The sequence below is a fragment of the Tripterygium wilfordii genome, chromosome 22, assembly GCF_013401445.1.
Source record: "Tripterygium wilfordii isolate XIE 37 chromosome 22, ASM1340144v1, whole genome shotgun sequence".
In the NCBI taxonomy this organism is placed as follows: Eukaryota; Viridiplantae; Streptophyta; class Magnoliopsida; order Celastrales; family Celastraceae; genus Tripterygium; species Tripterygium wilfordii.
Genome location: NC_052253.1, coordinates 2678548 through 2703755, shown reverse-complemented (window position 1 = coordinate 2703755; position 25208 = coordinate 2678548). Strand labels below are relative to the sequence as shown.

Genomic DNA, 25208 nt, shown 5'->3' with positions numbered 1-25208 from the left:
ACTGGCCCATGAGAGATCTGGATGTCCATTGCAAGCCGGTTGGACTGTATCTTAGCCTGAGAGAGTCCAGATCTGGAATAAGAAATTATACAATAGTAAATAAATTTACGAATTAAACTTGCAGAAAGAATCATAATTAAAGAGAATTTTAAGTTAAAAGTATATAGGACAAGGACAAATGCAACCTATTACTAGAATAGTTTACAAAACTATACAAGCATGCTTGAGAGAGGGAGGGAACAACAATTGCATATTCTGGCAATGAAAGCATAGTTGAGGGTTCCTGCAATTCCATTTACAGAGGACGTTCAAATACACTGCCGAAGGGTTCTTTAAGACTGGGAGTTTCTTGCACATCAAATGTTTGCGTCTCTGCAACAATAACAAGACTAATATGCTCTCTGTCTTAAACTTCATATCCTGCTTTTTTAATATACTGAATGGAGCTGCATCAATCATTCTACAGTGCAAGTACTTCTTGTGAGTAACTCATCTTGGGACATAAGTTCCTCAGATGCGAACCAATCCCCCTCCTGAAATTTCCAAAAATATGTACTTAGCATCACCATCAAGAGCAGCATGTTGTACAGAATTTCTATTTGTTTTGAAATGCCAGCAATAGTCCACATTAAATACTAAATCTTTTTAACTGCTCACAAGTTCCAATCTTCACAAGGATTTGAAATATGATTAAGAACCACTAAAACAAACATTTGCCATTATATTGTTATATCAGTGCCAGAGCATTCAAAAGCAATATTTCAACTCAAGAGGACCTGCGCATAAATAGAGAAGCATCCATAAAGATTAAAACCACTTCCAGCAGAGCAAGTTAAACTGCAGAAACCTGGAAAGCAATGCGTACCTTAGAAGCTGCTTTTTCACGGTCATGTTGCAGACACATAGAGAATTCTTGGGAGGAGTGAGTGTGGGAGAAGAAGTATTAGCGGCCATCTTATTAAACCTAATAAGATGGCCAATTCTTCCTCCTTTTCTTCTCCTCTATAAAACCCAATAAGGGTAACGCACGAGGCATTAACGCTCTCCTCTCAAATCTCAATCAAATACTGCTTCACCAAGAATTTAAAGAGAGACACATTACCGGTGGGCAAAAGCATGGACTCAGGCAGAAGTCCGACAGTGTCATCCATCTCCTCAGGCATCATCACCCGAACCCACATCGACCCAAAGTGAGTCAATGCTATGTTCTCCTTAATTAATCTTGTATTAGTGTGTGTTATTATTCAAAACGCCTAGTTGTATGTCGTTTTATCTCATGATCTCGTGTTTTTGTCTGTTCTCATCTTTTAAGCCTATGAGTTAGGGTTTCGATTAGGGTTTCTCCGTAATTGAGACTGAGCTCTAAATCTAGTTCTTTTGATCAATTGTGTTATGAAAATTGACATATATAGATGTGGGTATGACAGCCATCAACATATATAGAAGTGAGGTCCGTTCAAAACTTGAATAAGAAACGCGGAATGTAAGAAGCGGCATCATCGACGCCACGCCCTGATTCCCATAATCCCATTATTCATTCAACATCTGAAATAATGTAAACCCTTGTGTGTTGTTGCAGGTTAAACCATAAAGAAGTAGATAGAGGCAAGAAGAAGAAGAAGGAAGAAGTAACAGAGATGAGGAGGAGATCAAAATAGATCCGTTGTATTCAAATTAGTTTGTAAGAAAATGTACATACAAATATATACAGGAGAAAAAGCTACTACAACGGTCACTGTGACGAGACAGTTGTAAAATACAAAGCCACAATCATATGACACGGTGTGGTTCATAACTGAAAGTGCTAAAAGATCTAAAAGGCGAGGCCCATTGAATAACGCTAAATACAAAACCCATCAAGAGAGGAAGGAACAATAAGCCCAATAAAGATAAGACAAAAGCCCAACAATGAAATGAAAGGAAAGCCCAAGATCCACTAGGGCAACAAAACGTTGAGACACAGTTAAGGAAATTAGGAAAGGGATCGCAGGAGGAGGACTGAAGATGATGGTGCGCCATGGAAGAGCTTGCTCAGACTAAGCTCCATCTTGTCAACATCAAGGAGTAACCTTGAGCTTGAGGTATTGTATGTCATTTTCTGGTATCATAACCTTAAAAACTTCTTTGATGGATTGTTGAAAATTTGAGATACTTCTTATCTGTTGCTCTATTCCATTGATTAAAAGATTGAATCTTGTAATTGGGTTTGCTCTCATCTTGTGAAGATTTGAACCTCATTAACATTGCTTAGCACAGCTTATAAAAAAAACAAAAACATTGCTTAGCACACAATTTTATTGCGTTCCTTGTGTGATATGAGTAAGTTCTGACTGTTCTGTTGAGAACAATTAATGGATGGGGTATGTTCATATTTCATGGTTGTACTAGTTTGAGATAACGGTATTGATTATCATGGCCATTTCTGTGATTTATATCTCCAAATGGTACTTGATGAGCACTGAGATCTGTTCTAAATATTGTGATAAACAGCTGAGATCTGTTCAGACCCACCGTGTGCGAATGCCACTTTGCATTATCTTCCTGCACTGGGCCTCGACTCAAGTCTCAACTGGACCATGGGGTTGCGGAGTCTTCCATGCCCGGGATTTATCAGCTAATCTAGTGGGTAGTTGGGTGAGTTCCACATTACCCAAAAAAAAATCAAGTTTCTTGCAAACAACTAATTGGTTTTCCTAAGAATAGATGTTCCAATCAGTTATAAGATTTCTATACATTACTATAATTTGCATTATGTTTTTCTTCAGTTTGCCAGATCTTATCTTCTGGTCTCTGTACATCTCTCTCTCCTCCTATTTCATTTTCTTTTGCTCATGAGTTTTCTCAGCCTTGCTGGTTTTTCCAATCTCTCATGTTATTGATCTTCATTGCTGCACTTACTAGCCGTTCTAACAGCTGGAATTGGTCTCATTAGGACCAATGACATTGCATAACATGTGCTCTTCCAACCTGTGATTCTTGTCCTGATTGCAGGACCCCAGTAATTGGTACGCCAACCTCCTTTAAACCAGGGATTTAACTTGTAGTACCCGACTCAAGTGAGTGGGATCATAAGTCTCTGTCAAGTTTGGTGGTGCTGGACATCTACTGAGTGGCGAAGTGTCTTAACATTTTAAATCTCATATCACCCAGGGAAAGAAGTGAATGGCAAAAAGACTAAGCCACCTCGCCATGTATGCTAATATGGGCTAAGCCAAAGCGGACAGCCGTGTATGCTAGTATGGGTTGACCCAAAGGGGACAAAATGTGTGCAGAGAGGTGGGCCGTTAAATAACTCACACTGGTTCTAGCGGTTATTAATTGGGCCCATCGATTCGGTGATCATTTTATCATCTTCATAAATTTTTCTTGGTAGCTAATAAAAGTGGCAGTTGAATTGGTTGCAATGAGTTAAAGCTTTCATCTATCAACCATAGCTTCAGCTCACTATATATAAATGTACATATTTCACAGTCCAGTGTGTCTATCCACTAATCCAGAATCATTCTGCTTCTAATTTCTTTGTAATACTGCAATGGCTTCCAGTGGAGTTCTTGAGGTAGAAATTGACATAAAGTCTCATGCAGATAAGTTCTGGAAAGACATCAGAAACTCCACCACTCTCTTCCCAAAATACTTTCCAGATCAATACAAGACCATTGAAATACTAGAAGGTGATGGAAAGGCTGCAGGCTCTGTTCGTCTCTTCACATATGCTGAAGGTAAGACCCTGAGGCCTAATTTTGTACTAAAACTGTTCTGTAAGCCTGTTTTGTTTGTTACAATTGATTGGGTTGGTATCTGGGTTGTTTCTTAGGTTCTCCACTTGTGAAAATATCGAAAGAAAAGATCGATACGGTGGATGAAGCAAACAAGAAAGTGTCATACAGTGTCATTGAGGGAGATCTCTTGAAATACTACAAAAGTTTCAAGGGGAAAATAGAGGTGAGTCCAAAGGGGGATGGGTGCTTGGTGAAATGGACATGCGAGTATGAGAAGGTGAGTGATGATGTTGAGGTTCCACACATCATCAAGGACTTTGTTGTCAAGAACTTCACTGAAGTGGATGATTTGATTCAGAAGGCATAGAGAAGCCAAAAGCTCTCTGCCCATTGAGGAGTGATCTTATATATGTATGTTTAAATCAATAATAATGTGGAGGCCTACTCTACTCTTAATAATTTTGATTTGTCTTTCTTGATACTTGTTTGGCTTATAATGTATGAACTATCATTTTTTTTTTTTTGATATGCATATGAACCCAGAAGTCCAAGTAAGTTGGGCCGAAGCCTAAAATGTAGTCACAATAGTATTGTTCCCAATGAAAATCGAACATATGACTCCTCGAGTCCACATAGTCTAGTCCCAAAGAGATTCACCCACTAATGATTAAACTATCACCCAAGTAATTGACAATCATTTACTTGCTTCATCATTTTAAATTGAATCAAGTTTTCTAGTAATAGTGTCAGGGATGGAAGTATGGAACCCATTTGACATGATCTAACTAATGAGAATTGAAAAGCAGTACTAGGAAAAAAAAGTATGAACTCATTGACAAAGGACAATATTAAGAATTGCAAGTGATTACACTGTACTTCGATATTTCGAAAGGCTAAGAGCCAGCAATCATACACGCTTTTTCCCGATCAGAGACGCCAGTTAATAATCAGGTGCTTTCCCATTATATACACATCCATCCTTATTCAACAAGAGGTACCTAACACACAGAAATTCCAGGCGTTAGGGATACGTACCAGCAATGAATATGAAAGCGAGTATCCAGAAAGCAAATTATATGCACTGTTCAAACTCATATGAACAAAGGCAACTCATCATCCTCCTAATTGACAGTCTGATCAAGTGCGTAATATATGACACATATAGAGTTTCTATGTCACATTTTAAAATCATCATATATAATCTGTCACTTTTAATTTTTGAAAGACTAATAAAAATAAAACTAATGTCAGAGGTACTAACCAGGTCAACTACTTTGATCTAATCTAGTATTTTATAACCACTGTCAACTCATGGATGGATATCCAAGCCTGATGAAGCACTTCATATAGATAAGTTGAGACATCGTCATATGCGCAATTAGCGTAAATGCAGATGTTCATTCATAGGTATCAATTTATGTAGTGCACATCAAAAGCTGCCTAAAATAGTAGCAAGTTTCGTCATCATGAATAGTGATTGTAACCGATCATTATGGTTGGCCTCAATTGGCATGGAATTTTCCAAATTTAAACCAACAAAGTAGCCAAATTGAGCTCCATTAGTAATGGAAATTCAGCCCTCCAAATGTCACGTGAATGATATTCCATTAATTCCAAGCACACTACGCACCGAGTCTATTTCTTTTCCTGGAAGTAAGGGCGAGTTAAATCAACACTGGCATGTTATGACCAAACAAGTATATGTGAGACATCCAGGTCCAAGTTTCCTACAATATTTAAGTTCACCTATACACTCGTGTGCAAAAAGCAACCTTTGAAACCCATGTATACCTCAAATCGCAATTATCGAAGATAATACTACCAAAATTTTAAGATGATCTTTTATATATCTTCCTATTTTGAGAGAGAAGGCAATAGAAATACTCATTCTGGTGGCCAGATAGACCTTTTTGCATTGTTTTGCTGCAGAAGCCTTTCATATTTCTTCGATGCTGCCTTGTAACAGAGGAACCTTTCTGCTGCTTGATTCCAAGCTCCTAAGCCCAGAATCAGCACGTGTTTTTTCTTCTTTGGCTTTTCCCCACATCACAGCATAAAACCCAATTACAATTACAGTTGCTCCAACCAAACTGCATGCATAGAATTGTAATATCGTGGTTAATAATGTTTTCGATTTACATTGTTTTCATAAACAAAACTAAAAACAAAGTAAACAGAAAGACTGTACCTAATAGCAAAAAAATAATAATCAATAAAGCAAAAGAAAAGGTCTAAGATGCTACCTTCCAAGATAGAAATAATCCCCCTGGAAGACAACACCAACCACAACTGCAATGACAATCCCCAAAGGCTTGAACATGGAAATGAAGACAGGCCCTGTCTTGCGCAGGCACCATGTACAAATACCTACTTGAAATGCAGAGCCAAAAACTCCCTATATATATGTATTCAAGTTATGTTCACTTGACACCATGTAGAAAGCTCATTTACAAATGAGTCAAAAACTTCAGATAACATTATGTATCAAAGATCAAGTTGCAGGGTGAGGTGCATTAAGATTAAGTAGATTTAGTAGTTTCTTGCATTTCTGCATTTCCCTAATCTAGTTCACATACCGAGTATAGAACGGCAATTAACTTCACATCAGGTACTAAGCTCCAAGCACCAGGTTCTCTTTCCACAAACAGACAAACTATAAAAGATTGAATGGCCACAAAGAAGCAGTAATAGAACACGACAACCAGCTCTGAAGGGTATTTCTTAAGAACCAATGCCTGAAATGTTAAGAAGTAGAAGTCATAATTATTCTATTATGTAGCTTGTTTCCATTATCAATGAGGACCATTTATTTCATCCTTTCACCTGTAGAATAACCCATGCAGATGTCATCAAACAATCAAGTGCAAGTAATAATCCTCCAATGATCCAATTGGACTCTTGGGATACAAGTTGATTTAATAAGTTCAGAGAAGAAACTGTCCTCAGTAGGGAGGGGCCCTTCCAGTAAGTCACTATGAAAGCTCCTGAAATTGACACGATGGTTCCCATCAATTTAGCTAGGCTTGTGGAGGTTCTCCAGTCAAGCTTTTCCATCCTGAAACCCCGTGTTCAAATTAGTTTAGAGGTGTTTAAAAAGCAACCATGGAGTAAACAAAGTGCTGGTGTGTCAAAGTCATGCCTTAAACCTTTGTTGGAATATCTATAGCATCAATTAAATCAAAAATCATAGCACCCAGTAGCGTCCTTTTTAGCATTTGAAGCTTAATTATCAAGTCTTAACCCCCATCATGAAGTAAGGGTGACTGGAAGATGAAATGAACATAAGACACCTTGTTGGAGAATGGAGACACCAGTCCCTTTACAAAGTTATACCCTTAAGAACAGACACTTCCATGCTATTGTTTTTTCTATAAACAAGATGAAATTTCCCAGAAAGTTCAGGTAAAAAATCTCACAAGGGTGAGAAAATTGACATGTTTGATTCTACGCAGTAATCCAATATGAATTATCCAGGATCATCCTGAAGGGCTCTTCCATGCTTAAAATTTAGGTAGCTAAATAGCCTTTAACTGAGAAATCCATCAGCAATTAAAAATTGTAATCACCAAGAACTCCTACAGTAGCCACGCCATCTATGGCACTGAGAGACTGAGAATCTGAGGAGGAAATCCCTTACATATATTTTAGAAGGTCTTGCGCATAATTGCAACAACTGAAATATGAGCCGCTAACTTAGTACAGGGAAATTCTCAACCCCTTCCTGTTTCGACACAAAACCTGTCATGGCTACAAATATTCTATTGTATTCGCCAACTTTTGACAAAGTTCAAATTCTTGTTAAAGGAAAAATTGGAGCCTAATCATTGGACGAACATTTAACCATTCTGATCTGAGTTAACTGGCATTAGTTTTTTTACTTCCAGAATGGTACAGCCAACAGCCCGAAAGAGAGAAGAACCACATTCTTTAAGTAACTAGAGACTACCAATGCAATTCATGATTAGCAATTTGACTGGTATAACCAAATCCAATTCTCTCTTGATATGTTCCTCAAAAAATCCGATTCATGCGGATTCTTTCCCCAACTAACGAAGAGATCTTGGCGGAATTGCCACATATGAAATTGAGCACAATTTTTCAAAGAAATAGCCCACTTCTTTCTCGAGAAGAGATGGGAAACATGCTATCTCATTTGTAAAAACAACAGCAAGTAAAGAGCGTAACCTGAAAGAAATGGCAAATACGAAGGTGAAACCGGGGACGAGGTTTAGCATGGCTGTGCCAAGTGTAGGGGAGCTATAGTTAATCCCAGCATAACCAAATACCTGTGCCAAGCAACTGTAAACAGCTAATATCAATAAAACCGAGCCAACAAATACGCAATAAACCAACAGGAATCCATCTAAACAAACATAGTAAATAGTTCTAAACTTCACAACCCCAGATTAAAACTAACTGCTTTACATACCCAAGCAGGCCAAGCAAAAAGAATCCCCCAAAAATCTTGAAAGTAAGCGGCGGAAGCTCTCTTCTGCAGAATCAAGAAAAACAAAAATGAAAGCTTTTCAGCTTTTGGGGCTTAATCAAGGTTACAATTGCTGCGTATGAAGAAGTTCAAATTGTAGGGTAATTTTTTCCACAGAGAGAGAGAGAGAGAGAGAGTACCTGCGGAAGAGCAAAGAGAGAGGGAGGAGTACGAGGGAGGCAAGAGCATTAGAGTAAAAGACGAAGACCAGATTGCTCATGCCCTTAGACATGGCTAGTTTGCTTACAATCATCAGCCCAACCTGGGCACACTCTGCCAAAACCATACCCACAAATGGAAGCGCAACCTTCCCTTCCATTTTCTCTCTTGCACACCGCAAACTAATCAGTGATTCAGAGTAGCGACCCCAGAGAGTCAAAATCAAGCAAAATCAACCCCCATTACAAGCGTGTCTGTTCTTCTTGGTAAATATTTGCATTGACATCCAAATGCGCTTCTGAGCCCATTTTTCCAGAAAATGGGCTCAAAAGCCCATTTCAGCTTATCAAAAACAAAAGCCACAATGTGTACGAGTATTGGTTCAAAAGGAGCCACTGCTCAAAAGTATACAATTGGGCTTTCCGTGGCCCAATCATTTGGTTCACAATCCAAATGGGCTTCTGAGCCCATCTTCTGTTGTGGTGGAGTATAGCCCATGTTGTTCAAAACATGAGTGAAATTGGCACGTGGAGATCACATGACAAGGGGATCGGGTGTGTGGGGATGCAAAGATGCTTCTGTCCCTCTGTGTTAAGGGGAATAGAGAAAGTACGAACAGTTTGGTCGATCCAACTTCTTCTTTTTGACGTTGCAGAGAGAGAGAGAGAGAGAGACTAGTCATGCTGGCAGCTGGCTGGTACCAAGTACACATTATGACACTACCATTCCTTTTCATTTTTTTCTCTGCAGTAATATTTTTGATTAATCTTCGTACGTACCTAGTCGTACTCATGATCACCTTAGCTATATTTCAATATCATGCTTTATACATACATGCATGCATGCATACATACATATATATATATATATGGGTCCCTTCCCATTAGATTCACCCTTCACCAGCAACTCCTATGAACCACGGCAGCTATGCCTATATATGGTCTGTAACTATGTCTATTGTGTCTTTGTGGGCTCCAATACTTATAAACCCACTGGATCCCAATTCCATCTCTTTCTTTCTGTCTTCAATTATGTTTATCATCTTTTCTCGATCTTCTTGTGTTTTTGGGTGCTTAATTGCATCGATGATTTCAATGAAAAAAACAATATGTGCTGCAGGGCAATGGCATACTGAAAAGGTTGACCATGGATGACCTAATTAAATTGCATTGTCGGCAATAGTATTGTTCATCATTTGTGCTTAAAAGTTAGATTTCAAAGCAAAAAATAAACAAAGGAATCAAATCTTTTACCCAAAAAAAAAAAAAAAAAAAAACCCTAAATTCCTCAATCTTTTTTCTTTTACTTTTTGTCCGTGGAAGTACTACAATTATACAAACAAATATCCAGCAAAATTAATTTTAATCTTCTTGAGAAATGAGAAGAGGATGAGGAGCAAAGAGCATCTCTCCTATACACTGTGGCCACGCCCTCCATGTGCAATCCCTTCTGTAAAGAGATTGATGATGGGGGGGTTAAAACCTTAGCAAAAAGTACTGATTTAGTGCTGGGTTTCAGGGACACTAATTGAAATGACATTGTTGGGGACAACTTAGTTGAGATTGGAAAAAAAAAATAATCAAAATATATGAAGACATAATGCCATGGTTGGTAGTTGGGGAGAAGGTGTAAGAAGGGTGTCATTGCTTTGTTAGCTCCTTTAAAAGGTGTCCCCAGAGGGAGAGAGATACAACATACAAGGGGGATGCCATCACTTTTGTAGGTGATTTGATCTACCGTGACCCTACACACATATCTTAGTCATATATTTATATACATATATATATATATAGAGCTTTAAAGATGCTCCTATATATTCAATCTATCTATGATTGTGAGTCCCTTTCATTGTTATGCTGGCTCAAGGACCTTATCATCATCAAAAGTCCCCCCTTCCTAGCCCCACACAAATCCCAATTCCTCCCTAGCTATCACACTTCATATTCATATACTTCATAACTAATTAATTAACTTACGTACTCTAAATTTTAAATTATAAACTCTAATGAGTCTTATAAGTTTTTTTGCTACATATGCTAATTATAGAAATATAAGAATTGGTCCAAAAAAAAGGGGTTCGGATTCTAATCCAGAAACAATTCGTGTATTTAATTGACATGAAAAATGAAATCAAAGCAGGCAATAAAGTAGCTGGAATGGGTTCTTGGGAAAATTATGTAGGCTTTTGGTATGATATATCTCTATTAAGCGTAAGCAATAAAGGCAACATATTTCTATACACAGGTACCTAGACATGAGAATAGTTAACAAATTAAGATTGTGATTTGATGATTAGACGTTTAAGGACATTGATTTGTTAAGCTTAAAAGTTCACCATCATAAACAGGTTCCCCTACTTTATGCATGATATAGATATATATATAGAGTCTGTGTGTGTGTGTGAAGAGAATATATCTCATATATGATGAAATAATTATAAGCAATGGAGAGTGATGAATATCTGTATCCCACAACAATGGCATATATCATGGATCGTCCAATAGAACCAATGTTTTGTGGTTGATCTTTAAAAATAAAAAAGGAGGCTAGCTAATCAATCACTCTCTGTTTGACTACTACCATCTGCCAAAAATGGGTTTCTTTTTCTCTGACCCTGTCTAATCTTTAGCATGAAAATAATTGATCACATATTCATACCTACATGTATTTTCCACAAAAACAAATTAAGTAATTTGAATGGCTCAGATTAAAAGTTGCAAACTTTGCCTTCTTTTCTTTCTTTTTTTCTCTAAATTATGGTAGGTTTGAATGAAAGTTGGGTTTGTATATAGAAAGTCTAAAATAGATGACTGTCCATGTCTCTCGATCAATGCTTTTACTTTTAGTTGTAGCAATGGAACGTGTAGAGGAAAGTGACTCCAAAGTCCAAATACATATAATTATAATTATGATGGGTACGTACATGAGGCTTATTAGTGGGTGTAGATTGTGACCACAAGGGCTTCACGTGATGGCTTCAAGTTTTTCTCTGTGAGGAAAGTTCGAATATATTTGCAGTATGTATCTAATTTATGCATTTGACCAAAACTTGTTACCCCACCATGCACAAAAATCTTCAGTGTTTGCAGTATTTGTCTTCCCTTCTTTCAAGGTCACTATCATATATATGTATGTATGCATGTATATACTAGACAGCTCTCTACATATAGTGCACCCTAATCATGTTAAACGTGTACATGGTTTTGAATAAATATGTACCTTTAATAATGGTGTGAGGACTAGCGAGATGTGCATATTGATGGTTTCCAGCTGCTAATTCACTGAAAACCTCACCAAACCCACTTTAATATTTCATATATATATATATATATATATATATATATATATATATATGTATGTATGGTTCTACAATAGTGGTCACGTACTGACACCCGTAATCTTTATAATTTTAGAATCTGTCCAACAACCGTGAATGAAGTACTGCTGGTGGATTTTGAAGTGGGTACCCATATGAATTGAAACGGGTCATAAATGGGTCTGTGATTTTCCGATGACCGTTTGGGCCAAAGAAGGGGCGAGTTTTGAAGCCCTCTAGGCGGCCAACGTGCTTGTGATGTCGGTTCTCGTGGACGGCGGCTCAATCGGCCGGATCTAAGCGATTTTTTCATTCGGGTGGATTGCAACTTCCAAACAATTTTCTATCTAAGCCAATGGTCGTTGATGGCCAAGGAAAGTTTTTTGGACGGTCAATCGACCAAAACAGTGGCCTAATATCAATTTTTGGTGATGCCGACCATTGGTGGTGGTTGTCAATTTTCCAAAATTTTTATTTTTTTTATCAGCTTTAATCTCAATAGTTGATCAAATTCAACAACTGAAATTAAAAAAACTGTAAACTTTAAAATTTATGGGTGTCCGTATGTGAGTAACAAGCCTGTGTGGATATATATACCTTTTCCACTTAATAAAATGTTATATAAAGAACAAATACGTTATGCACTCCAATGTCAAGACATTTTATTACGGAAAAAAAATGGTATCTTCATAACTTATACCATATTTTCCACAATAATTGTGTCATGATTTTCTTTTATTCATCCAAAATAACACACAAAATTCAAGAAATTCAAGGGGAGAAAATCTAACTTGACAAATATGGTTTTATTCAATTAAAAAAATAAAAATATGGAGAAACTGACTCTTGATAATTTTTATAGCAGAGAATAATGTTCTATATCTCCACAATTATAGTAGTACCTAACCGTGAAATTAGTTTCAATTTAGTAAACATATAAACCAATGAAAATATTTTCCTTTATTTTTCAGTCATTTGCAAAAATTAAAATAAGGATAAATTTGTAATCAAATTAACAATAAAACACATAAATTAAAAATAAAAATAAAATTATGGGGCCCCACAAAATCCAATCCGTCGGAGACTCTTAAATATCGTTTATTATTGTTTCCTCTCCATACCTCATAAAAATTTGGAAGACCAAATGTCTATTGGTCAAAGTAGCATATCCTTGAGGAAAATATTAATTAATTGTGGCACGTCATTAAAACATGCAAGAGGATAGGATAAGGTATTTAAAATTGTGTATTTAATTCAAACTATTTTATTTTAAAATCACATCTACTAAAAAATAGTAGAAAATTAATTATTAAATATATCCAAGAACTAAAGAAATATCCTCACTTTCATGCAAAGTTCAACCAAAGATGGTTTTTTTTTTAATTGACACTCAAGCATCTTAATCAAATAGATTATTAATATATCTTAAAAGTAATCATGTCTATAACTATTTCGAGAAGTCTATCCATATAGAATCATACAACACTTTAGAGGGGAAAAATAAAAATAAAAAAGCAAACAATATCTAATTACACCTTTTAATTATTAGCTTTTCATTTCCCCTTTTTCGAGTTTATACTAATTAAGCTGCCCAGCGTGCATGTGATATTGTGAACATGTATAAGTACTATCAAATAAAGCAAAAACACTTGATTGATGAGTTTTATGGGGTCAAACCGTATTAACTTGAGAGATGTTGAGTTCGATTCTCACTAAAAGTAATATCTTTGTGACCAAGCGATGAGATCAGACCCAACTTATTCTATTGTCAGGTGAAAAAACTTATGTACGCATGGGTTCGAAAGTCCGAGTTTAGTCTCATCTCGGATGTCAAGAGGCAAACTTGTATAATATCTTTCTCGGTTACCCAAAAAATAAAATAAAGCAAAAACAATTCTTATATATGTATAAATAGGCGGGCGTCTCTAAATATTATTATTGATGGACCCCGCTTTTCCACAGAAATCAAGGCCTACTAGTTTAACACAAGACTGGACGAGACCCACTGTTTCAAGCCTATTTTCACAGCCGTTGGATGCGAAAGTCGAGAATTTCAATACATATATATTAATAATCATCAAAACGTACGTATATGCAAAATTAGAACCACGTTTTCAAATCAAATCAAAGCACTTGCATGCCACGGACTATGTACTATATATAGCATTGCTGCACCTCGTGTGTACTATATATATTTATACACTACGTACTAGCCTGCAGTGATGAACAAATAACAAATTTGCTGCCATTGGAGTCGGAGATCATGCATGCATATAATATAAGCGTATTCACATGCATGTATATATATAAATAAAATAGCAAAGGTACGTAAAAGCCAAAGTGTTTTGTGTGTGTGTATATATAATAACTTTTAGTTTTATCGCTTCAAGAAACACTGAAATTTAGGTATTTGGACACCATATGATATCCTACTACCTAATCCGAAAATCTTTTCCAACAAAATAACAAGTTAGAGTTAAACCCTACCTAAGTGACAAAACAGGAAATTAGACCCTACCTAAGAGACAAAACAAGCAATTAAACCCTACCTACCTATACAAACACATAATTAAATATTATTATGATAAGAAATCTTGCAAGACATTCCAAAATAATATCAAATCATGAGTGTGTCTCTGTGTGTACTTGTGCCATTCTTTTATCTTCTCATACCAACTTTTTTTCTGCTTAAAATATATATGTATTAATATGGGAGGAAAGGGAGAGATTTTGCCTGCTTCGAAGTATGCAATTATTGGATATTGTGTTTTGTTGTCTCAAAAATTTTATCTTCTATACATACAGTCAAATACACACACATCGTATGTTTCTTTCTAAAAAAATTATTTCTTTTTGGGTCTTTTCTGTCTTAAGATATATTTTAGTATATCAAAATGAACATTGGGAAGCATGGGAAGAGCAGAGATTCCACTTCTTCAATTGAAGACAGGGATGGGTGTGTGCATTCAAAACTAATTGTGTATATATATATATATATATCTTGACCAACACTCTTTGATCTCATAGAAAAATAAAGACCTTTGAAGATTGGTCTAACTGTTTAAATAACTTTTTCAAAAAGAGAAATTTGTAACTTACGGGAAAAGTATTTAGGCAACCACACCAAATTGTATATATTGTCACTTTTTCCCCCATACTCTCTTACTTGCCACATTATTTTCTAGCGATTGCTCAATGGGTTTATTCCCAATGACCTTATCTTGGGGAATTTTTTTCGGCCGACTCGATGCATATCAATTTTTTGGTCATTGGAATAAACCCATTGGGCAAAAAGCAAGACAAATCTGTTGGCCTTCCTGCTCTTTAGTTTTAATGTTCTCATCACTTATCGTTTGAAGTTTCTTCGATTGCCATGTTTAAACCGGTTCATGGGTGAACCAATGGGTTAAAAAGGCCAGAACCTTGAGTGTTTTTTTTTATGGCACAGAGCCGCAAGTCCCGCGACCTGAGTTGCCTTCCCTAATATTATTTGCGTTACTTTTTCTTCTTTTTTGAGGTAGATTTATTTCTGTCTACTAATTTGGAGAATATCTTGTATGGGTTGTTCTACCTATTTGTAAATTTCATTAATCTAAATAATGAATTGCCTAAAAAACTTTATATATATATATATATATATGTATGTATGTATGTATGTATGTATGTATGTATATGTGTGGGTGTGTGCGCGTAATGGATATGTATTTACGAAGCCTGCAAATTAATAAATCCTTTTCGATTACATCATCTCAATCAGATTGTGTCTCCAACTCTTAACAATTTTATCACTGTTAAAAGAAGAGGAAAGTACCTAACTTCATGCACCAGTGCTCCACCACATTAGTAAGACTACATAATGATTTACAGTCCCATCTCTCTCCCACACAAACACACACACTCACAAACACAAACACAAATGGAGGTTGCCTTCAAAAGATGCAGCCAAAAGAGTAATTATTAGACAGCAATGTCTGTCACTATCAATATATCAAAATAACAATAAAAAAATATAAAAAGGTGACAAATTATGTGAATAATTGGTTGATTACAGTTGTTTCATTTATTTATTTATTTATTAGTTAAAAGATGGTCAAAAAGATCGTTTGATGGGCTGTCAAAACTTTCTTGCATGTCAGAGAAAAAAAGAGACAGGGAAAATGAAAGGAAAGCACTGAAGGTGAAAGCAACCTTTTAGTGAATGATATTATTATAACTTTGCACTTCCCTCCCTCACACAAACAACCACACCACACGAGGAGCAAGCTAGGCTAGCTAGGACGATAGGGATTGCAAAAAAAGAAAGCCTTAAATTGATCATCAATTTCTTCAATAAAAATTAATAATGCATGAGGTTAAGTACATGAATTAATGAACTCATTTTCACTTCTAGACTATTTGGCTTTTTGATGATTTACCTAGACAACTAATTAGGCAATATCATCGTATAGTTTATAGGAGATCGAGAATTATAATTAGAGAGTTGCCCTTTCTTACTCTATGTCATGATATAATTATACATACTCCAGCATTTCAAGACTATAATCCCATACCCTCTCACATTAACAACGCATTTTCTAATCCTAAATACCATTGGCGACGTCCCATGAAGAATAAAGTCTTGCTGGCCCGACGTATCCATAGTGAATCGATAAATCCAAAGAGAACAATATTGTTGGTGTATTTGGCATGGGCTAAGAATTTCAACATGGTATCAAAGGAAAGTGATTGAGTCTCTACTCCATCTATTGGGTCTTGACATAATATAGCCCACAAGGGTGAGGGAGTGTTAAGATTATGATCCCACATCGATCTGACATGACCCAATCAAGTGGCTTATAAGTGAAGCTCATACCCTCTCACATTAATAAGACATTTCCTAGGCCTAAGTATCATTTGCAATGGTCCATGAAGAATAAAGTTTTGCGGGCATCATGTATCCATAGTGAACATATAAAATTCGAAAAATATAATATTATTGTTGTGTTTGGGCTGAAAATTTCAACACATCAAAATCAAAAATTTTGACATTGAACGCATATTCAACTTGCTATATACATAAATTCCAATAAAAAATAAAAATAAAAACTGTCATATATATCTTTAGAAAAATAGGGGTAAGTTTGTTTTTTAAGAAATAAGTAATTAATCTAGGTAGAGACAGTACTAGTGGGTACTGCAATGGCGGTGCAGTAGTGTTGTTGATGGTAATAAATGAGGATTGATAGATAGATTTTACCTGGGACTGAAATGAGTGGTAATTAATAGTTTTGGTGTGTGTCAGAACAAAAATGGTTAAAGACAGAAAGATACGGGTCGGTTCTTGGAGACAAACCCTACACCTCTACCTAAACAAACCCATCATCACCGTTATAATGTACTACTCTTTCTCTTTGACTCTTTCTGTGGTTATAACCCATAATATATAATATATATATATATATATATAATGATCATATAAGATTATAGGTCATGGTGATCTATCATTATTGGGAGCAGAAAGAGAGAGAGAGAGAGAGAGAGAGAGTTGGGTTGTGAATGGAGGATTAAGGGAACTTTGGGAAGGCAAAAGACTTTGTGGGTCCTTATATGCTCTTTTTAATTGGTAAAGAAAATTTAAAGCATATGTGATCAGTTAATTCAATTACATATTTGAGAGAGAGAGAGAGAGAGAGAGAGAGATTGAGATTTGCTTTTATATAAAGGGTAGTATAGGGTGCTGGGGTTTTGGTTGTTTTAGTTAGAGAGAGGAGAAGAAATTGAGAGAGAGAGAGAGAGAGAGAGAGATGGAAGAACATCTAAGCCCACTAGCAGTGACTCATCTCCTTCAACATACACTGAGAAGTTTGTGCATTCATGACAACTCCCAGTGGGTTTATGCTGTCTTTTGGAGAATCTTGCCTAGAAACTACCCTCCTCCCAAGTACTTACATATCTACATATATATCTCTCTATAATCTTCTTCCTATATTTATTTTGGAAACTAGAGTACCTTTAGTCCTTATATACTAACATGTAATTCATTTTTCTTTTTCAATATCATTAGATGGGATGGTCAAGGAGCTTATGACAGGTCTAGAGGAAACAGAAGAAACTGGTAATTAATTTTACACACACTTTTGGTGTGTGTATATATATATATATATTTGTGATCAATAATACTAATCTTTTTTGTTTAAATATTGTGAAACCTGGATATATTTATCAGGATACTTGTTTGGGAAGATGGGTTTTGCAACTTTGCAGCCTCATCAACAGCTGAGATGAACTCACCATCAGCTGACTGTCCGGCGGGATCGTCCATGTATGGCGGCGGTACTGATCAATTCCAACACTTTCAGGGACTGCAACCTGAGCTCTTCTTCAAGATGTCCCATGAAATCTCCAACTATGGAGAAGGGTACTAATTAATTAATATATTCAATTAGTTTCACATTACTAATTGGAATTGATTAGGTAATTAACAAGTTGATTTTGTGGTTGATACATATGTACATATAGTTTGATTGGGAAAGTAGCTGCAGACCATAGTCACAAATGGATTCACAAGGAACCAAATGAACAGGAAATCAACTTCTTGTCAGCTTGGCATAACTCAGCAGACTCAGTAATTATATATCACATCTCTATTGCATATATATACACTTAATTTAATTTAGGATTTCTATTAATTCCTTAATTTGCAGCACCCAAGGACATGGGAAGCCCAGTTCCAGTCTGGTATAAAGGTATGATTGATTTTGATAACAACCCATCTCAGATTATAAACCAATAGATCTATTAATGATTCAATTCATGAAGTTTTGCAGACCATAGCCTTGGTTGCAGTTAGAGAAGGTGTTGTCCAATTAGGTGCTGTTCACAAGGTTCTTAATTTCACTCTCACTCTCTAAACTAATCTTAATTTTCACAAAACACAAAAGTGTATATAAAACTTATAATGTATATGTGATACCTTTTGAATGTATATATATATATATATATATATATAGGTAATTGAGGACCTGAGCTATGTAGTAATGCTGAGGAAGAAGTTCAGTTACATAGTGAGCATTCCAGGTGTCCTACTTCCACATCCATCATCTGCTGCATATGGAGCAGCAGCAGCAGCACCAGAGACATGGCACTTTCAAGGCACAACAAGTATTAATGCACCCCATCAGCACCCTGCAGAAGCACTCTATGACCATCACCATTTCATGAACAATAATAATCCCCAATTACCATTCAAGATAGCACCTTCAATGAGCAGCCTTGAAGCACTCCTCTCTAAGCTCCCATCTGTGGTTCCACCACCACAGCAACCTGGCAACTACTGTGAACCATCACACCAACCCCAACAACAACAATCAATGCAGTTCTTAGCATCAGTGGAAAGGGAGGAGAATGTTGATGATCAGGAGTTCCATAGAACAGAAGAAGGTGAGACTAGCAGTTCAATTTCAGCTTATCATCGCCGGTATCGTCAACAACAACATTATCTCCAGCACGATCAAGATCAGAACCTGCAGCAAACAATGGGTTTTGATCAGTAATCATGACTAGAGAGTTTATTGATTACATGATGTAGGGATTGATTTTCTAACTATGTTAGTCTGCCCTTTAGTTTCATTTGGTATTTCTACTAGCTAGAAGATTTTTGAATATTATGTGGCAGCTCTTCTAGTTCTAGATATCTATATATTCCTAGTAAATTAGGTATACATATATACAATATGTGATGAATATATATAAGTTTCAACTAGCGACGGGGTTACGATATTCCATGCTTTGTTGGCGAGCTGAATCGTATTGCAATCTCGAACCTTGCTTTCGAGCCCCATCCCCTTCTCTGATAAAAAAATAGCAACGAGATTTTCTGCGAAGTAATGCTTAATTTTAACCTATGATGGATATTATATGGTATCTTGATACAATACATGAATACAATGACATTTCCCTAGAAACTAGTTGTGGAAACAAAGTAGAAAAGGTATACATATATATACACACACATAATACAATCTAATTAAGGAAGTGCAACATTTCAAGTAATTAAACCTAAGAAGATTTTCTCATTTGAAAATGCAGTTTTAATATCATTTGAGAAATGAGAAGCCATAATTGATCATATATAAACAAAATTTATTTATATACTACCTTGTTATATATCCGGAGCCATTGTGTGGTTTCTCTGCCTATCAAGCCTGGAATATCATATCAGGATTGTGTAGGCGACAAGATGAGAGGGAGCCATCACCATCCCATTCCATATGCAGCCAAACACATCTTCGACAAAATAAAAGTTCCTCTCCACTGAATATAATTGGTCATTCAACAAGACCATCAAAACAGTACCTTTATCCGCCTTATGAAGAACCATGAGTAGCTCAGATGATACTCATGTGTGTGGTATTTCATAGATCTCGAGTTCGAACCTCTTCCATATATCCCCTTCCCCTGTAATAAAAAAAACAGTACCTTTATGTTGACGTAGTATCAATTTTGAGATAATGACTAAAGCATAAAACTAGAATTATCAAAACAATGCATTCCATTTAATGGTTCCGTTTGGTAGAGTTTAAATTTGGGAAAAATAAACTAACTTATAAATTGTCAAAAATAAATTAGTTTATAAGCTATCAGATGTTTGGTGATACAAATAAGTTTTTGAGTGTTTAATGATACTTTTAAAGTTGATAAAGCTTATATTTGAGAAAAATTAATCAAAAAATAAAAGGAGAAACTTGTGCGCTTTGTGAGGTTAATCCTGAGTGAATTTACTAGGTATGGGCCGACCATAACCTGGGCCTATTAACAGTTTTGCTAGTCGGAATTCAACTTGACGTAATCAAGGTTGTCCAAGTCCAGGCCCATACTGACGATGGGTTGGGCTTGCTTAAACTTATCATGTCGGAAGACTGGATTCTTCTTTACAGCCCGTGTAGTACTTGGCGCAGCCCGTCTAAATTTTAACACATCTTATGACATTGTAAGGCTCTGTTTGTTTTCGGAAAAATCCCCTTGTTTGTTAGAAGAAAGGCATAAATAAGAATAAAAAGTATCAAATCAATATTGCAATATTTTTTTAAAAAAAGAAGAAGGTATTAATTTAGTCCATTTTAAGAATACCAAATAGGAAAATTAATTATTTTTTTCAAAAAACATACTATTTTATAATTTATTATTTTAACACAAAGATATTCATCTCCAGACATTCTCGAACGACACCGTATTATACCGAACATCGCCCAATGACCGCCGAATAATACCGTACACCACCGTTCTACACCGAGTAAAACCAACACATAAATTATAATTTGGATCTACTACAAAGATCTTGATTTCCCTTGATTGTTATCTTAAAAAGGAATTCAGAAGATGACCCGCTTTCACCCATGAATCCATGATCAGGGCCGGCCCTGAGCAAGGGCGGGCCTGGGCGACCGCCCAGGGCCCCCAATCTGGGGGGCCCAATATAAATATATGTAAATATACATAAATATATATATCTGTCAAAACTCAAAATTAGGTTACACGGATTGCAGCTTCACCCCTTAATCCTTATCTGCTGTTGTCTGCTGTAGAAGACCATCTGCGGGCCTGCGGCTGCTGTATGCCTGTATGTGACTCCATCGACGCATCAACTGCTATCTGTGACTCCATTGGCTGCTGTCTGCTCCTCCACCTTGACAATTTACGACCCTAGGTGGCTAGGTGACTGCAGGGCCGGCCCTGAGCAAGGGCGGGCCTGGGCGACCGCCCAGGGCCCCCAATCTGGGGGGCCCAATATAAATATATGTAAATATACATAAATATACATATCTGTCAAAACTCGAAATTAGGTTACACGGATTGCAGCTTCACCCCTTAATCCTTATCTGCTGTTGTCTGCTGTAGAAGACCATCTGCGGGCCTGCGGCTGCTGTATGCCTGTATGTGACTCCATCGACGCATCAACTGCTGTCTGTGACTCCATTGGCTGCTGTCTGCTCCTCCACCTTGACAATTTACGACCCTAGGTGGCTAGGTGAGTTGCGACCCCATTGTGTAAGAGACGAAGACCATTGCAGGTCAATTTCTACTTCTTTGTCCCACTTTCTCTGACCCACTCCCGCTATCGAATATCGATTTCTTCTATTTCCTTCTTCTGCTTCTTTGTCCCACTTTCTTTGACCCACTCCCACAATCAAATATCGATTTCTTTGTTCTGTTCCACACTCCCACTTTCTTTTTTTTTTGTTATGCACTTCTGCCCCACTTTCTTTACTTTGTTTATAATTTTTTTAGTCATTTAGTGTTCAATTACAAAGTTAGAATCAGTGTTTATTTAAAATTTTAGAACCAATCAATTGTATTTACTATTTAGTGTTTAATTAGATTTACTGATTTAGAACCACTGAACCAATGAGTGAAGTTATACTATACTTTGAAGTGAATTTTGACTTTATTGTCTTTATTTGAAGTATGTAGTCTTTAACTAAGATTTTTTAGTATGTGAATGACTTGTTATTATTTCTATCTCTTTTTTCTATTATATTTATATATTTTTAACGTAAAAATATCTTTTCCTGCAAAACCTATGCCTCAACGCATCAAGGCTTACGCCTCGCCTTGGAGACAAGATAACGCCTCGCCCTGAGTGATGAGGTAGGCAGAGAACTAGAGATTATCACTCATTAATTCATTACATATGTTTATTTTCTTTTTTTGTAATGTATTAATGTCAATTTATTGCGGAATCTTTGAATTGTTTACCAAATGTTTCTATAGCTTATAGAATTTTATTAACTGTTCCAGTAACTGTTGCATCAGCAGAGAGAAGCTTTTCTAAGCTAAAATTGTTGAAAAACTTTTTGAGATCAACTATGTCACAAGAGAGGTTGAATGGATTGGCCATCTTATGCATTGAAAAGCATATGTTGAATAAGTGTGACTTGGAGGTTGTTATTGATGATTTTGCTTCTCAAAATGTTGTGAGGTCTAAGATATTTATGTGATTTCATGTAATTTTTAAAATGTATAATTTTTTTTTCCAATTTTTGTAATGACTGATTATAAATTTTATGTAATGAAATTCAAGGCGTGATGGCCTAGCCTCCCAGATTTGGGTTCCAGCCATCAAAAATTTTATGTGTTGTATTTTATGTTTATATAAAGGGCCTCCAAATAATTATATGCCCAGGGCCACCAAAAGGGCAGGGCCGGCCCTGTCCATGATGCCTGTAAATTTTGGCCAACATTTCCCAGACTTGATGCCTCATCACTTTGCTTTATTCTAATCCAAACTTTTACGTTTGTCTTTATTTTAGTTCTAATGGAAGCTTATATCATCACATATCACACATGACACATGACACATGACACATAAGTGATGTAATTGCTTAGACATTTAGACTTGATCAAATCTTGTCTGTCTTGCATATACCTTGCTCTTGGCAAGAGCATGACTTTCTAGATGAAATATATATATATATATATATAGAAGTGTAAAAATAATAATAATAAATCCTTAAACTTTGGAAGCTACTGGCATGCCTTCTTTCTTTCTTTCTCTGTCTTGCTCCTCATCCTCTACATTCCAACATATATAAATCATAAACCCCTTTTGCACAAAAGGCGCTTATGGCTCTTGTTAGGGTTTCTCTTTCACGGGGCTGTCCAAGGGTTAGCTTATTCAAGTTAAAATGGAGCTCCATTGATGGCAGAGTTTGCAAGTGCTGAGGTAGATAAACTACAACCTCAGACATCTCAAAAGTGTTTTGAGTTTTCCGCTTTGATTCCTCTGCACACAATCAGGGAAATATGGTATTTTAGTGTCTAAGCAGCAATCAAGATTTATAATTATCTTTACATTATTGGGTGAAATGAACTGGGTTTGTTGTAACTGCAAGAAATAATGTGCCTATTGCTTATTTGCTTCAATAGATGAGTTGGTTGTCATTTCAAAAGCAGCGGCGAAAGAGATGGTATTTTAGTGTCTAAGCAGCAATCAAGATTTATAATTATCTTTACATTATTGGGTGAAATGAACTGGGTTTGTTGTAACTGCAAGAAATAATGTGCCTATTGCTTATTTGCTTCAATAGATGAGTTGGTTGTCATTTCAAAAGCAGCGGCGAAAGAGATGGTCTCAAGAGGGTTTATTTAGGGAGTGAGAGACATTGTGTGAAAGAATTAGAAGGAAATTTTGGTGTTTTGGGCATGCCCTTGTCCTAAAATGTCTTGGATTCGATATCAAATCAAGAAGAAAGATGATGGCATGATCTTTTCATCTCAATCTCTGGTATCTTTGGCTGCTTCTTCTTCTTCTTCTTCTCCTTCACCATCTTTGCCATATAACAGTAATTACCATAAACAATCAGCCCCATTGTCTTCATCTGCTAACAAAGTGAACCCGACTATTCTTTTTATCATAGTTATTCTAGCTGTAATTTTCTTCATATCTGGTCTTCTTCATTTGCTTGTAAGATTTCTTCTAAAGCACAGATCTTCCCCATCAGTCTCGGAATCTAACAGATACCCAGATATGTCTGGGTCTGATACTTTCCAGAGACAGTTGCAACAGCTATTCCATCTTCACGATTCTGGTCTAGATCAAGCTTTCGTAGATGCTTTACCGTTGTTCTTTTACAAAGAGATTGTGGGTCTGCAAGAGCCGTTTGATTGTGCTGTTTGTCTATGTGAATTCTCAGAACAGGACAAGTTGAGGTTGCTTCCAACGTGTAGTCATGCTTTTCACATTGATTGTATAGACACATGGTTATTGTCTAATTCAACTTGCCCTCTTTGTAGAGGGACCCTATACATGCCTGACCTTGCCTTTGACAACCCTGTTTTTGATTTTGAAGATCCAAGGGAAGAAGTTACCATTCCAAGCACTGGAGAAATTAGGGTACCACTTGGTCCTAAACTTTCAGATAATGAGATTGTCAATTCAAAGAGGGTGTTCTCTGTGCGGTTAGGGAAATTCAGAAGCACCAACAACGAAGGAGGAGCAGGGGAAGTGGGTGGAGGACTAGAGAGACTAAAGGGAGAAACTAGTAGTAGCAGTGATTGTAATAGTATCAATTTGGATGGGAGGAGATGCTACTCAATGGGATCATACCAATATGTGGTTGCTGATTCAGACCTGAGAGTGGCCTTAGTCCCAACTAGAAATGGTAGTACAGGCAGTATGAGGTTAGTGAAAAGGAGAATTACCCAAGATGTGAATTCATCAGTTGATGAAGATTCTGAGGGGAAAAAGATTAACATGAGAAGTAAAGGCGAAAGCTTTTCTGTTTCCAAGATATGGCAATGGTCTAAGAAGGGTAAATTCCAAAATTCTGCAGAAACCCAGATGGGTTCTTCTCCTGTTACTGTGGGACTACCATGGAGTGAGACAACCCATGACACTTGAAAGTTTGGAATATCAAAGTTTTTCTTTCTGGCTTTTGCTTTCTCTTTTTCTTTGAATATAAATCTTCTTTTTACAATGCACTAGCTATGGAATCTGCTTCTTTTATCATACACTTTATAAAATATGGTGATATACTTTTATCTTCCCAGT

The 25208-nt window shown here is 36.4% G+C and overlaps 4 protein-coding genes across 6 annotated transcripts; 3 read left to right on the top strand and 1 right to left on the bottom strand.

Moving 5' to 3' along the window:
* Positions 1 to 3112: 3112 nt before the first annotated feature.
* On the top strand, positions 3113 to 4274 carry LOC119992019 (MLP-like protein 423). Of its 2 annotated transcripts, XM_038838597.1 has the most exons (3): positions 3113 to 3276; positions 3585 to 3719; positions 3815 to 4274. In XM_038838597.1, the coding sequence occupies exons 1-3, from the start codon at positions 3231 to 3233 to the stop codon at positions 4084 to 4086; spliced, it is 453 nt and encodes a 150-aa protein (XP_038694525.1). In that variant the 5' UTR covers positions 3113 to 3230; the 3' UTR covers positions 4087 to 4274. The 2 variants fall into 2 exon arrangements, with proteins under 2 accessions (XP_038694525.1, XP_038694523.1); XM_038838595.1 differs by lacking the exon at positions 3113 to 3276 and having other exon boundaries at positions 3533 to 3719.
* A 129-nt stretch (positions 4275 to 4403) lies between these two features.
* On the bottom strand, positions 4404 to 8614 carry LOC119992018 (WAT1-related protein At3g28050-like). 2 transcript variants are annotated; one of them, XM_038838593.1, is made up of 8 exons: positions 8346 to 8614; positions 8149 to 8211; positions 7905 to 8018; positions 6543 to 6774; positions 6296 to 6454; positions 5963 to 6114; positions 5604 to 5809; positions 4404 to 4717 (listed from the first exon to the last, which is right to left on the bottom strand). In XM_038838593.1, the coding sequence occupies exons 1-7, from the start codon at positions 8522 to 8524 to the stop codon at positions 5656 to 5658; spliced, it is 1053 nt and encodes a 350-aa protein (XP_038694521.1). In that variant the 5' UTR covers positions 8525 to 8614; the 3' UTR covers positions 4404 to 4717; positions 5604 to 5655. The 2 variants fall into 2 exon arrangements, with proteins under 2 accessions (XP_038694521.1, XP_038694522.1); XM_038838594.1 differs by lacking the exon at positions 7905 to 8018.
* Positions 8615 to 17195: 8581 nt separating this feature from the next.
* LOC119992003 (protein RICE SALT SENSITIVE 3-like) lies at positions 17196 to 19391 on the top strand. Its single transcript, XM_038838577.1, has 7 exons — positions 17196 to 17600; positions 17724 to 17774; positions 17886 to 18077; positions 18179 to 18284; positions 18364 to 18405; positions 18487 to 18543; positions 18670 to 19391. The coding sequence occupies exons 1-7, from the start codon at positions 17464 to 17466 to the stop codon at positions 19210 to 19212; spliced, it is 1128 nt and encodes a 375-aa protein (XP_038694505.1). The 5' UTR covers positions 17196 to 17463; the 3' UTR covers positions 19213 to 19391.
* A 4237-nt stretch (positions 19392 to 23628) lies between these two features.
* On the top strand, positions 23629 to 25158 carry LOC119992002 (RING-H2 finger protein ATL47-like). The gene has a single exon (XM_038838576.1). The coding sequence runs from the start codon at positions 23877 to 23879 to the stop codon at positions 25056 to 25058; it is 1182 nt and encodes a 393-aa protein (XP_038694504.1). The 5' UTR covers positions 23629 to 23876; the 3' UTR covers positions 25059 to 25158.
* Positions 25159 to 25208: the final 50 nt, after the last annotated feature.

Coding starts and splice junctions, on each gene's coding strand:
- LOC119992019 (XM_038838595.1), top strand. CDS start 3,533: ATGGCTTCCAGTGGAGTTCTTGAGGTAGAAATTGACATAAAGTCTCAT. Junction 3,720..3,814: donor TCTCTTCACATATGCTGAAG/GTAAGACCCTGA, acceptor GTTGTTTCTTAG/GTTCTCCACTTGTGAAAATA.
- LOC119992018 (XM_038838593.1), bottom strand. CDS start 8,524: ATGGAAGGGAAGGTTGCGCTTCCATTTGTGGGTATGGTTTTGGCAGAG. Junction 8,019..8,148: donor TTTTTGCTTGGCCTGCTTGG/GTATGTAAAGCA, acceptor AGCTGTTTACAG/TTGCTTGGCACAGGTATTTG. Junction 6,115..6,295: donor TAATTGCCGTTCTATACTCG/GTATGTGAACTA, acceptor ACATATATATAG/GGAGTTTTTGGCTCTGCATT.
- LOC119992003 (XM_038838577.1), top strand. CDS start 17,464: ATGGAAGAACATCTAAGCCCACTAGCAGTGACTCATCTCCTTCAACAT. Junction 18,285..18,363: donor GGCATAACTCAGCAGACTCA/GTAATTATATAT, acceptor CTTAATTTGCAG/CACCCAAGGACATGGGAAGC. Junction 18,544..18,669: donor AATTAGGTGCTGTTCACAAG/GTTCTTAATTTC, acceptor ATATATATATAG/GTAATTGAGGACCTGAGCTA.
- LOC119992002 (XM_038838576.1), top strand. CDS start 23,877: ATGTCTTGGATTCGATATCAAATCAAGAAGAAAGATGATGGCATGATC.